Source organism: Vitis riparia, chromosome 17 (genome assembly GCF_004353265.1).
Source record: "Vitis riparia cultivar Riparia Gloire de Montpellier isolate 1030 chromosome 17, EGFV_Vit.rip_1.0, whole genome shotgun sequence".
NCBI classification, from domain to species: Eukaryota; Viridiplantae; Streptophyta; class Magnoliopsida; order Vitales; family Vitaceae; genus Vitis; species Vitis riparia.
The window spans coordinates 20,617,772-20,632,432 of NC_048447.1; the positions used below are offsets into that span (position 1 = coordinate 20,617,772).

The window sequence follows — 14,661 nt, forward strand, 5'->3', positions numbered from 1 at the left end:
ATATTGTTTTCCTATTAAAAAATTAAAGTATTCATGTATAATATAAATGTTTTTAAAATAAGAATGATTTGTATGTCTTTTTATCTAATTTTTTGTAAATATAATACATTTAAAAAATAAATTTCACAAACTAAACCTCGTATCAAATTAATTTTTAAATTAATGTATTTCAGACATTATCCATGTGGTATGAGATTTTTTATTTTTTGTCACAAAAATATTGTTAATAATTACGGTTTTGAAATCCTTTTAAACATAAAATTGTAGTTTTAAATTTAAATTTAAAATTATTGTAATTAACTATGATTTTTTAAATTTGAGTTATTTTTGGATATTTTTTAAATGGAGAATAAGAAGAATGTTTTAAAAATATTTATATCATAGGCATATGAGTATGTTTACCAAATATAGGTAAAAAAAAAAAAAAAAAAAGCTATCTTTTAGATTTAACTTTTTAAACAAAATCTTATCCATAAAAATAATTAATACTGTAATAAATAGGAGAGGAGTGAGGACGAATGGATTGTTCACAAATCCATACACCTTTCGTACACGACACCCATCTCGAGACACACTCCCTCCCTCCGCAGCCCCCCCTAAGCCCTTGCTCTCATCTTCTACGCCATCACCAATTTCTTTCACGCACCTAATGCCTTTCTTAGCTATTATACCAAATCCACCCATTTTTTCGCAACACCCCACCTCCTCTTTCATTCATTTTTTCTTTTCTCTCTCAAATTTTGATAAAAAAACATCCATATAGTAAGATGAGAATTATTTGTTAAATGATTCTTCATACCACTCTAAAAAAGTGATTTTCAATATTATAAAATGGTTTTTCATATTTTTTTAGAATAAAAACACTTTCTACAGAGTTAAAACAAAATAAATTATTTAAAAACAAATTTGAGAAATAAGTTCTTAATCTTAAAAGTATCATTCTTATAATTTACCTTAAAAAATTATACGAGTTTTCTTGTGTTTTTTTATTTATTAAATATGAATAAAGTGAGGTATAAAGTGTTTTAAACACTTTATCCTCGACAAAGAATCATTCCATGGAGAGAAAAAAAAAAGAAGACTTTTATGAAAATTTTAAGGAGATTTTAATATAATTTCGTATTAGAATGATTTTTTTTATAAATAATATATATTTAGTAAAAATTTTGTTTTATATATAATTAATAATTACGATAACATCGAATATTTGATAAAAACAATTTGATAGAATGATGGTAAATCGCAACCGTTAATCCAGAAACCCCGCCTATTTCTTCCATATCTCTCTCTTTTCAAAGCCTCCAACCGAACTTACCTTTCTCTCTCCATCTTCTCTGTCCCTTTCTCTCTTTTTCTCTCAGAGGAGCGAGCGACACCCCAGCGGCATCTCGCCGGAATCTCGCTCCTCCGTCACATGCCATGATCGCCGGCCGGGAGAGCCACCCACTTCCGACACGACCACCACCAGCACCTATCGCTCTTTGTCTTTTTCTCTTTTGATAAATAAAAAAAAAAGCTAACAAAAGGAAAATATTCTCTCTCTCTCTCCATTTCTGAAAGTTTCATAGCTTGCAATGCAGGGAAAAGGGGAGAGAGGGTATCGAAGCTTGGTAGGCAGCTGGCTACAAGGCACATATTCTGAGATCCCTTTCTCTTCCCCCATGCCTTCTCTCCTAATTCATTCTCTTTTCTCTTCTTCTTAAATGCCTCCTCCTCCTTCTCCTTATCCTCCCCAATCATTGTAAAATTGCCCAGCTTTTGGAATGAGCGAGGTTCGCTGTAGGTTTATGATCCTTCAAAAGGTGTGATTTTAGTTCTTGATGGTGTTTCGTTCAATTTTGTGGCGTTGGAGAAGATCGGATTGTTGAATTGTGCCTTTTTTTTTGTGCTTCTGTTTCGCGCCGATCTTTGTCGGTTTTTCGATTTAGATGTTTGTACTTGTTCTCTCTGTTGATCCTCTTCAATCGATCTGGAATAAGCCTTCTGGAGCTTTCCAGTTCCGAATTGAGTTCCAGGAATGCGTTTTTTTTTTTCATTTTTGATCCGGTTTCAGTCCATTCTTTGGTTTTCTTAGCGTCTTTATCTGTTTGGTTGCCGATTAAAACTGAAACAGTGAGAAGCTTGCTCCAGCCGGGCTAAATTGTTGTGTTTGGCTGAGTTAGGTGGTGCTCTTTGTTTTCTCAGGTTGTGTGTAATGGAAAACACAATTATTCAAAATTCATTTTCTTTACTCATCTGCCAAACGGCACCTTGATTGTTTGGTCGTTGGTAGGTAAGCCACTGGTTTTCATTTTCACTCTACTATTTTATTTCAGTGTCTTTTAAATGGCAAGGGAAAAAAAATTCCCTTTTTTTTAATCTCAACCCTCTTAGGTCTTGCACAGGTTATGCCCGTTCAGATTCAGGATCTTACTGTATTTTTTTCCTCTTTCAGTTGCAAATGCATCTCGAAAACCACCTACATTTTCTGTTGCGGTGTTCTGATTTTGTGATCCTTCCTCGACATTAATTAGTGTTTTTGATCGTCTGACTCTGACATTCCTACAATGCATTTGATTTTAATTTCTTTTGTTTGGTTTTGGATTTCACTGCAGAAGGTTTGTCATCTATGAAGCTTAGACGGATCCAACAGTGAAAAACTCCCGAGTGTTTTTTTTTTCTTTCTTTCTAGCGGTTTAGACATTTGGGTTTTCCAGTTGCACAATGCCATTTGAAGTCATGGACCCGAGGGGTGTATCTGCATCGTCCCCCTTGTTTGACGACATCTGTTTTCCTGCTGAGGTGTTTTTCCTCCACATGCCTTCAAATTTTTTCAATCATTTGTTTATGGTTTGGAAAGGCACTGTATGATATCAAGTTTTCATGTCTTTTTTTTTGTTTTTTCTAAATATTGATCATATTTTTTGATTTGCTGTGCCCCTCCATTGGACAGAGACAAGTTGGATTTTGGAAGCCCAAAATCATGTCTGATCACCATGGTGAGCATCTTTATTTTTATACATCGAGGGTTTTATTTTTTTCATTTATTTAATAAAAAGGTGTGCCAGGATGTCCAAATCTCCTAAAATCCCAGCTAGTAAAGCATTGGAATATGTTTAATTTAGTCTACTAAGTCAATATTCAATTTGTGCCTAATCTGAACTGATGCTTTCTGCTAAATGATCTTGTTTAGACAAATCTTCCACACAAATTGCTTCCTCATTGATGGTTTACGACTCTTTAGTAATATATTTCTTTGAAAATATTGTACCAAATGTGGTTGTAATTTCTAGAAGTATTACAGATATGAATGATCTGCCAATGTCCCTGAGGTCTCATCACCAGAATGGCAGGGGCACCTTAGTTATTAGCAAGGGTTTACCAGTTGATATTTACCATGAATTATCATCACAAATGAGCTACCGGTTGAAAACATTTGTACAGAATCCAGCACAGCCAAACCATTTGTTTTTAGCACCCGCAAGATCTTGATTTAGTTAATATGGCATATTCAACAACCGGCCAACTAGAAATTAAAGTTCCTTTTATCTAGAGAAACGAGTGAATAGGTAGTTCTCTTGAAATAATATCTTTATTCCCTGGTAAAAATTGTCTTTTTTATTGTCGTTAATTTTCTTAACATACTTATATTACCCCTTGCATGTCATTTTGCATGATATCGTTATTGTTATATGGTGGCACTAAGGGTTTATTATGTTTTATATTTCCTTTGTGTAACTTGCAGTTCTCTAGCTGATGGTTGTTTTTTTACTGGAGTGCTTCTTGATTAATATTTATTTGTCTTTAGATTCAAATTCAAGTAAACTAAAACATGCTTAGTGCTTTTTTGCGCATCTTGAGCATCATGATCTCCTTGTCTACTTTTTTTATTGCACCATTTGTAATGTTGTACAGAGTTGATAAATTGATTGCAAGATGTAAATGAGGGGTGAATCTTTTATCTTATTGATGTGTAAATGTTGTCCTTCAGCAGAAGGAGATGGAGTAGCACGAATACCTGGCAGCAAGTCGGTTACTTCATCGCCCTTGGAAAAACTTTTACCAGTTGGATCAAAGTCAGTGGAGTACTCGGAAGGACCAGAGTCCTATCTGGCTAGAGACCAGAAAGAAAAACTGCAGGTAAACAGAGAAGAGGGAACTGCTAATTTGTCTAGGACTCCATGGAGAACTGTGGATCACAATTCAAAAACATGGTACGTGCAGCCTGCTTCCTCTTACGTGGAAGTAAAAAAGACTAGTATCAATGGAGCCCTATATGAGAGCAGTCTCTTTTCAAGCTCATTGTCTGAAATATTTAATAGGAAGTGTAAGTTTTCATTTCTTAATCAAGATGCTCATCCATATTTGCATGTATGTATCTTTGCCATCTGTTTTGCTAGACTGATGAATGCTTAAATTACTGTGCCACACTATAACTGGATTGATGGTTGCATTAATTTGTCATAGATCATGCTAAGCACACCTATAAAAGTTGGTTTTTCAATTTGGCAGAAAAATGATACTTGTTTATTAACTCGGTCCACAATTTTCTTTAACTTGTTTTACCTGCATGTTTCACATTTTTTTCTGCTATTTTTCACTTTATTATTATTGTTGTTGTTGTTGTTTTTGCTAGTTACTGAAGCATTTGCATAATTTTATTTTTTATTTTTTATTGGATTCTGCACAAGTTTTATTTTCCCCTCTAACCTTCGGCATTTCCTGCACAGTGAGAGTATCGACCAGTGATGTTCTATCTCATCAGTCTGCTGGCACTGTTGCTCCTCACTCTGAGGAAGAGAAGCTCTTTAAATCCCTTGAAGAAATTGAGGTTCAAACCCTTGGAAATCTCCTTCCTGATGAAGATGAGCTATTTTCGGGAGTGGTTGATGACATGGGGTATAATGCTCATGCAAATAATGGTGATGATTTTGAAGATTTTGATCTGTTTAGCAGTGGTGGAGGCATGGAACTAGAAGGGGATGATCATTTGTGTATCAGCCAAAGACATTCTGATTTGAATGGGGGAATTCCCAACAGTCAAGGAGGTTCTAATGGCTCACTTGCAAGTGAACACCCTTATGGTGAACACCCTTCCAGAACACTTTTTGTGCGAAATATCAACAGCAATGTTGAAGATTCAGAATTAAGGGATCTTTTTGAGGTACGTATATTATTTCTTTATCCCTTGAAGTGTTTGACTTGGGAGTCTCTGCAAGCTGGTCATCAAAGCTTCTTGGAAGTTCAATTAACACATATGTTCCATTCTTTCAGCAATATGGAGACATCCGAACACTTTACACAGCTTGCAAGCATCGCGGGTTTGTTATGATTTCTTATTATGATATAAGGGCAGCCAGAAATGCAATGAGAGCCCTTCAGAATAAGCCACTGAGACGGAGGAAACTTGATATTCATTATTCAATTCCAAAGGTATGTTGAGCATGTTCAAAAAATCTTGCTGCGCACATGATATTGTTTTACAGTTATCATATTCATTGTTTTGTGTTAGCATTATCATTGACAATGCTTTGGATGCTATTTGGGTTTGTGTTTATTGAAATGGTTCTGCATGTCAAGGTGATGCTTTGTTGTTTGATGTTCTTTTTAACTCGGTGTTATGTTAGGACAATCCTTCGGAGAAAGATATCAACCAGGGTACCCTTGTGGTATTTAACCTTGATTCATCTGTTTCCAATGATGATCTTCGTCAAATTTTTGGCATTTATGGAGAAATTAAGGAAGTAAGCTGTTTATTGTACTCTGTACTTACTGAACAGATGTGTGAAACATTACAAATTACATAACTCTTATTGATGGCTTACAGATCCGGGAAACTCCACACAAGCGGCATCACAAATTCATTGAATTTTTTGATGTTAGAGCTGCAGAAGCTGCTCTTTGTGCATTGAACAGGAGTGATATTGCTGGGAAACGGATCAAGCTTGAACCAAGCCGTCCAGGGGGTTCAAGACGGTGGTATGTCCATGCACATTCATTTCCTTCTAGTTGTTACTGACCTGATTAAGATGGACATTAACTTCTGACTGAGATCAGAAACCTATTCCTTTTCCTTTTCTCTGGGGTGCTTTTTCTTAATTGTGGCAATATAATCTAAGCCAAAATGAATGGAGTTATTGCTTTCAATTTTTGACCACCATGGTTCATGAGTGGCACTGTGTTTATGATTCACCTTGCTCCACTGTCTGAATGTCAACATATCATGTTTGATCTTTCTCCCTTGTTACTAGTAATCTTATGTAGATTTTTTTTTGATAGTTTGATGCAACTGTGCTCTTCTGAACTGGAGCAAGATGAATCCATTTTGTGTCAAAGCCCTGATGACAACTTATCATCTGGTTGCATGGGTATGTTTCTGCCTGACAAAAATTTCTGCATATTAAATTAGCATGTTGTCATCTCAGTAGTACAAAATGCTTTTCCTATCCTTACATGAAAACTTTTGCAGCAGCGGTTTCTCCTGGAATAAAGACATCTAGCTGCATGGATAATGTATCTATCCAGGACTTGCATTCTGCAGTTCGAATGCCTATTGGTTCATTTGTTGAAAATGCCACTTCCCATGGGAGTTCTAGTGTTCCAAACACCTTGTCGGTACCGATGAGAGTGGTATCCATCAGCAATGAATTTGGTCTTGGTGAAACCAGCAACACATTGGATCAGATGAAGTTTGGCAACCAAAGTTTTCCTAATTACCATCCTCATTCCCTCCCTGAGTATCATGATAATTTAGCCAATGCTATTAGATACAACTCTTCTAGCACAATTGGGGACATGACTGGTCATGTTGGTCCGAGAATAACAGAGGGAATTGACAACAGGCACATCCACAGAGTGGGTTCAAATGGGCACCCGATTGAACTTAATGGAGGGGGTAAGTGTAGTGGATCATTTTGTGCAGTTATCCTGTTCAACTCCTTTTGCTTTCCTTCCATTTCTTTTAGAAGTGAGAACTGATTGATTGCCATTAGGATATGTCATTAGGTAGCTGAACATATTTTGAAGTGAGTATTTAAGGTTCAGGTCAATGTTGATCATGGGCTGTTTAATTACAGTATTATGCATTTAGTCCCTACTATTATAAGAAAGTATAAATACTCATTAGGCTTCACAAATATTTCAATCATTTATTCCTATCTGAAGGTCTGAACTACAAATTTTGACGTTTGAATATACATGGTGAACCATTCAGATTAAGGTTTATGGACTAAACAGGAATCATAAAATTGGTCTTAATTATCTTTCTCTGATTGTTATGTGGTTTGAAGCTGGGTCATCAAGAAAAACAGCCGCTATTTTGCTGTCTGTGGTACAGATCTCTAAGTTTCAATTGCATTTTGTTCTTGTACATTAAATGTAGACATTGGAAAAATTTGTCTTCTTTTTATTCTCTTTCCTAAAATGATTAGCGAATATGTTTAAATGCTTTTTTTGGATTTTGAATTAGCTGTTTTTGCATTCTTTTAGTTAGCAGGATGGAACCTAACATCAACTCCCAAATACTAGTATCAATTAGAACAACTTATGTGTACTCTTAAAGTGTAAGCCATCATGCTCTAATAGTCTAGTGATCCAATGGAAATATGTTTGAAAACACTAAATGAAGCAATGGAGAAAATTTTCATGACAATTGGTAAATCTTTTACTAATAGGGTGGAGAAATCATGTGTTTTGATACATCAACAGTCCAATTTAAATTTGAATATATGTAACATGGTGTTTGATAAATCAACTTATTGACTTAATATGACTTAATGACTTAAGTTTAAGTTATTAAGCATATTAAGTATGTTAAATCAATTCAATGACTTAAGAATTAAGTTTTATTAAACACCCTCTAAGCCTAGCCCTATCTATAGTACTCCAGATTAGATGGTGCTGTGCATTTCAGTTCCTATTGACATGTATGAAACTTTTAACCTGCCTCAACTTTTGGCTTATTCTTATTTGCATTTTTTGTTGACATAACTGGAAACTTGTACTTTTAGTGGATAGGTCCATTCCTTTCCTGGTAGAGTTTTGTTCCTCTCCCATTTACATTATCTTTTGGTATGTTGATGGCCAACACAAAGTATATCACACACCTTTTGGACATGGATCTGGGATATTTGGGGAATCTTGCTCATGTCGTTTGAACTGAGCCACACTGTTTTTCATAGCGCTGAAAATCTCCTTTTGAGTGAAAAAGTCTTGTTCTTTTAGGATCTCAGTAGATTGACTTGGTTTAAATTTTATTTATTTATTTATTTTTCTGCAATTATGGAACTGAAAAAATCCTGTAGCTTTTGGCTCATCTGGAAATGGGAGTTGCCCTGTTCATGGACTTCATCGTGCATGGGGAAACTCCAGCTCGTATCAGCATCATTCTTCGAGTCCCATGATCTGGCCAAATTCTCCATCATTTAGTAATGGTGTTCATGCTCAACGGCCCACACAAGTACCCGGATTTCCTAGACCTCCACCTCATATGCTGAACATTGTTTCACCTGTGCACCACCATCATGTTGGATCAGCACCAGCTGTTAATCCCTCCCTTTGGGATAGACGGCATGCCTACAGTGGAGAATCTCCTGAAACTTCTGGTTTTCACTTGGGTTCTCTTGGGAGTGTGGGTTTTCCAGGAAGTTCTCCATTGCATCCCTTGGAAATGGCTTCTCACATCTTTCCCATGTTGGTGGAAATTGCATGGACATATCTGCAAATGTCGGGCTGCGCTCTCCTCAGCAGATTTGCCATGTATTCCCTGGAAGGAATCCAATGCTTTCAATTTCCTCTTCTTTTGATTTGCCTATGGAGCGTGTGAGAAACCTCTCACACCGTAGAACTGAAGCCAATTCCAACCATACTGATAAGAAACAGTATGAGCTTGACATTGATCGTATATTACGTGGGGAAGACTGCCGAACGACACTGATGATAAAGAACATTCCCAACAAGTATGTGAATAATTGTCCTTGCTGTTTTTACCTTTTCTGTTTGTTGCTACAATGTGATTTTGTTACCCCTCCTTCCCTGAAACTTCACTATTTAATTATGGAGTCAGCTTTTTGAGTGTCTAAGCACAAACATCAGCCTGACAGGATGATTTAGATCATTTTTATCAAGCTGTTTGGTTGTATGATGCTCTGTGCTCTTGGTTGTCCAATTTGTTCCAGTTTAGCATTCCAAACCAAAGTATTTATTGCATACCATCTCATGTTAATAACCATTTCCCCATTCATTTCTATTTGTGGTTTTACACACCATAATTGCTCAGATTCCTGTTGCATCCTCTGTTATTTCTGCCTTTTGATTTGATATAATGGTAATTGTAGGTATACTTCAAAAATGCTTCTTGCTGCAATTGATGAACATCATCGAGGAACTTATGATTTTATTTATTTGCCAATTGACTTCAAAGTAAGTAAATCTTGCATGGATTGAATTTCTTTGGGGAAGAAAATCACATATGACATATGCACATATCTGATTCGCCTTTTTGCAAATTCCGTTTTGCAGAACAAATGCAATGTGGGCTATGCTTTTGTCAACATGATTGATCCTCTTCATATTGTTCCATTCCATCAGGTTAGAATCCATGCATTGTAATATAATTATACTTAATACTTTTTTCGGCTTTCAAAGGAAAGCTTCTTGTCTACAGAATTTCATAAGGTCTGCAACTGATATGGACTGAGAACTGCTAATCAGAATGTATCATATATTTCACAGGCATTCAATGGTAAAAAGTGGGAGAAGTTCAACAGTGAGAAGGTGGCATCTCTTGCATATGCTCGAATTCAAGGAAAAACTGCTCTTATTGCTCATTTCCAAAACTCAAGCTTGATGAATGAGGATAAACGTTGCCGCCCTATTCTATTTCATACTGATGGTCCAAATGCAGGTGATCAGGTAGGACATCTGACATAAAGTATGTTCTCTATTTTGTTGTTGGATCCCGGATGTAAACCTGTTTAAGAATATTCTTTATACTAATTGGTAATGACTATTAATGTATGATTACTTGTATTCCTTTCCTTGATATCGTCCCTGCTGAGGAAGGTTTATAAAATATTATATTATTATGCACAGTGATGTTAAGTTAGACTAAATTTTTTTACTATAATTCACAATGTGCAAATGCCTATCACTCAGCTGGTATGGTTTCCATTGGAGATCATCTCACTGACCTGGGCTCAGTTTCCCCTTGAGTGTGCCATCTTTATCATTGAAGTTTAATGCCCACTAATTGAATCTGTTTGTAACCACTAAAAAAGGGCACTGGGTCCAAATTAATGGACTAAGACTGCTTTTAATGAGTATATCCATTCCTGCCAATGTTATATTGGTTGTGATTCTGTCCTTGACAGTTTTTTTTGTCATTGCATCATTTAAATAGGAGAAATGTGTGGTAAAATGCAGAGTCAAGATTGTAAAAAGTTAAAGCCGGTAAATTCTGGGATGTGTCAATTGGAATATTTTTCCGGCTATTGACTTTGTATTTTTCTTGGTTTCAATTGAGTTCTAATAACTTATAGGCCAAAGACTCTCCTAGATCATGCTTTTCCCTTTTTTGGTAATTTTTCTGAAAATCGTACAAAACAGAACTGACCTCTTTTTCTTGTGTGGCTAGGAGCCATTCCCCATGGGTAGCAATATACGATCAAGACCAGGCAAAGCTCGAACTAGTGGGGGTGAGGAGAGTCAGCATCAAGGGAGCCCAACAACTTCTGCAAATGGAGAGGAATCTTCCAATGGAGCAGTCACTTTGTTGGGTTCTGCCAAGGACTCAGATTAAGCAAACTGCTTTCCAGAGCACTAACTGTAAGACCCTATATCAACTACAAAAATCATATCATATCCATCCCAGTTCTGTATTTCTGGGGTGGCCTGACGGAATAGTTTTCACTATAGAGATGCCCCATTAAAAATTTTGGTGACCAGAATGCATCACCAAAATCGAAGGGAGTTTACCTCACAGTTTTCTTCGGTTATGTAAAAATTTGTATTGGGTTTGATCACGAGTACAGTGACTGGCTTAACAGAGGCTCAGGATTTTGGGTTGTTGTGAGTAATATACAATGTACAGGAGTTTCTGAGGGAGGTAAGATTCAGGGGGCCTTCTCGGCCTTCAATTTTTTTTTTTTTTTCCCAATCACAACAATTCTCTGTAATTCCTTCTTTTCTGGGAAAGTTTTCGAGTCCTTGGTGGGGTTTCTGTTTTTGGCCCGGGCAGGGGGTGTGATTACTTGAAAGAGGGGAGAGGGAGACATTACACAGCACAGACAAATGTTCTGGTTGTGGAAATTTTGGAAGTGCTCTTGCTTACTGTTAAATGAATACCCTTTTTTGTTGGTATTACCATAGTTCCCTGCCAGTTCTTGAATCTTTGAAGCTACTTAATTGTGTTGTTATATAACTATTATTATATTTGCCTCCATGGCTTCGCCTATCTCGAATAGCACAACTTATGGTTAGCCTGGTGGTTGATTTCTTAGAGCCCTACTGCTAACTGGGGTATGAGTTCTTAAGCTTTGAAAATTTATCTTTTCTTCAGTAGTTAGCTAAGCTTGTTGATCTCTTCTCACATAGAATTCCAGATTTGGAGGTTTGCACTACTTGGTCTGGATGAATAATGTAGTGATTGTTTGAACTTGTGTCTATTCCATCTCCCATTACAGTCTCCATAGCGTTATAACTAAAAACTACAAAATCATTTAGGAATATGATTTTAAAAAAATAATAATAGCAATAATAGAAAAGACAAAGGTTTCCGGGCTATGATTAACAAATATGGGTATTTCCTTTCTTGATGAGTGGCATATCAAATTCCTTAGCTAAACTCACATTCCAAAATGATTTTGGACAAGGATTGAGCCTAAACCTAGGCTAATATTTTTTTTGATTAAAGTACAATTTAACTATTGCATTTAATAATTAAAAAAAACTTTATAACCTTTTTTTTTTTTAATTGAAGATGAAAAATAATCATAATAGTTGTAAAAGTTTTAATTAAATAAGAATTTATTTGTTCAGTACAGAAGGATAATGTGTGTCCGTGCTCCATCGAAATTCGGGTACATCATGTAATAGTGTTAGAGAAGAGCGGTTGAAATTTCTATTTCAACCATTATTAAAATGCTATAAAAAATAAATTAAAAGCATTTTAACTAAAATTAAAATACTCCGAGAGGGCTTTAACACTAATGGTTACTATAAATTTAATTTTGTTGTAAATGAAAAGAATGAATGACCACATTGATGGCCATTATGAACTCCCATTACTCATCTTAAAGATGAGTAAATGGAGTTCATATTATGAAGCCTATAAAAGGCTTCTTACCCCTCCATGTAAAAGCATCCCGAGAAAGAAAGAAAGCTCTTCCTCTCATTCTCTCTTTCTTTCACTTTCTCAATTCTCTTCTTTGATTCCTTCTTCCATATTATATATCAAAGTAAGATATATTTTATCTCTACTACTTTGATTTGCATTATATTTGTCTTTGTTTTACAATACGTTATCAGCACGAATTGCTCTGAAGGTAATTCTCGTATCTTAAACTTGAAGTTATTTATATAGAATAAAATTTTACATATTTATATTATTGTTGATTTGTTTTGTTACATATTGTTAAAAGTTATAAACAAATTATTTGATTTTGTTTATAATCAAAGTTATACCAATGCTATCAAGTTATTATAACTGATTTTAATAATATTGTTTTGTCTTATATATGAAGTTATTTGACAATGTCGAATATCACAAAACTCGAATTTGTGGCACTTGACATTTCGGGAAAGAACTATCTATCTTGGATCCTTGATGCTGAATTACATCTTGATGCAATGAACCTTGGAGCTACGATCAAACAAGGAAATCAAGCATCCCTGCAGGATCGCGCAAAAGCATTGATTTTCCTTCGCCATCACCTCCATGAAGGTTTAAAAAATGAGTATCTTACGGTAAAGGACCCATTTACTCTATGGAGTAATTTGAAAGAAAGATATGACCACCAGAAAACTGTGATTCTCCCAAAAGCTCGATATGATTGGATGCACCTAAGGTTGCAAGATTTTAAAACTGTTAGTGAATACAACTCTGCACTTTTCAAAATCAGCTCTCAATTAAAGCTGTGTGGAGAAAAAAATCACAGAGGAAGACATGTTAGAGAAAACTTTTACTACGTTTCATGCCTCGAATGTGCTCCTGCAGCAGCAATATCGAGAGCGTAGATTTACAAAATATTCTGAATTAATATCATGTCTTCTTGTTGTTGAACAAAATAATGAGCTTTTGATGAGAAATCACCAGTTTCGTCCAACTGGATCTGAACCATTCCCTGAAGTGAATGCAATATTGTCCCAAACTCGTGGACGTGGACGAGAACGAGGACGTGGTCGTGGTCGTGGAAGAAATCCCCGATACCATGGTTCTTATAGTAATAATTCTCAGAAAATGAAAGCCTCATTGCACCACCAGAAGTGGAACAATACTGAGACAATACAAGAAAATGGGAAGCGTATACAAGATAAACCTCCTAAGAACCATGAGAATAATTGTTATAGATGTGGTATGAAGGGGCATTGGTCGCGTACCTGTCGTACGCCCAAACATTTGGTCGACCTCTATCAAGCATCAATAAAAGTTAAAGGAAAAGAGATAGAGATGAACTTTACCGATGGTGATGGATTGGACCTAACCTACTATGACATTGATTTCTTTGGAGGTCCCAATGAAAAAACAGACCATTTGATAAATGATGAAAAAATTAACATTGATTGATGTTACTTTATATATAAAATAATATATTATTATGTCTTATATTTACATCTGATTTACTTTGTTATTTACATTATGCCCTGTTTTTTTTTGTTATATCTGAAATCCATGTGTTATTTGGTCTCAAGATGAATGAGGATGATGTATGTCTCGCGGACTGTGCGACCACGCACACAATTCTTCGAGATAAAAGATATTTCCTCGAATTGACATTAATAAAAGCTAATGTAAGTACCATATCTGGTACTACAAACTTAGTTGAAGGCTCTGGAAGAGCAAACATAATGTTGCCAAATGGAACTAGATTCCATATAAATGATGCGTTATATTCTAGCAAATCCAGAAGAAATTTGCTCAGTTTTAAAGATATCCGCAGAAATGGATATCATATTGAAACTATGAATGAAGATAATGTAGAATATCTTTATATTACTTCCATCATATCTGGCCAGAAGCTTATAATGGAAAAACTCCCGGCTTTCTCCTCTGGGTTGTATCATACAACTATAAAGCCTATTGAATCATATGTTGTCGTGAACCAGAAGTTCAACGACCCAAAAGTTTTTGTCCTTTGGCATGACAGGCTAGGTCACCCAGGGTCTTCAATGATGCGTCGAATAATCGAACACTCACATGGGCATCCACTAAAGAACCAGAAGATTCTTTCGCCCAATGAATACTCATGTGCTGCCTGCTCACAAGGTAAATTGATAATCAGACCATCTTTTACTAAAGTCATATCTGAGTCACCAATCTTTTTAGAAAGAATACATGGGGACATATGTGGGCCTATCCATCCACCATGTGGACCATTCCGTTATTTTATGATCTTAATAGATGCTTCTACTAGGTGGTCACATGTTTGTCTCCTTTCTACACGTAACGTAGCCTTTGCTAGACTC

At 35.8% G+C, this 14,661-nt stretch overlaps 1 protein-coding gene across 1 annotated transcript; it reads left to right on the forward strand.

Annotated features, from left to right (window-relative positions):
- Positions 1-1,306: 1,306 nt before the first annotated feature.
- LOC117903946 (protein MEI2-like 4) lies at positions 1,307-11,417 on the forward strand. The gene is given in 16 exon segments (XM_034816460.1): positions 1,307-1,802; positions 2,595-2,781; positions 2,933-2,978; positions 3,974-4,306; positions 4,710-5,143; positions 5,254-5,412; positions 5,607-5,723; positions 5,807-5,958; positions 6,259-6,347; positions 6,449-6,874; positions 8,283-8,657; positions 8,660-8,936; positions 9,315-9,399; positions 9,499-9,567; positions 9,712-9,891; positions 10,613-11,417. Coding segments are annotated over 15 exon segments (2,985 nt in total). The 5' UTR covers positions 1,307-1,802; positions 2,595-2,703; the 3' UTR covers positions 10,778-11,417.
- The last annotated feature ends 3,244 nt before the right edge of the window (positions 11,418-14,661 follow it).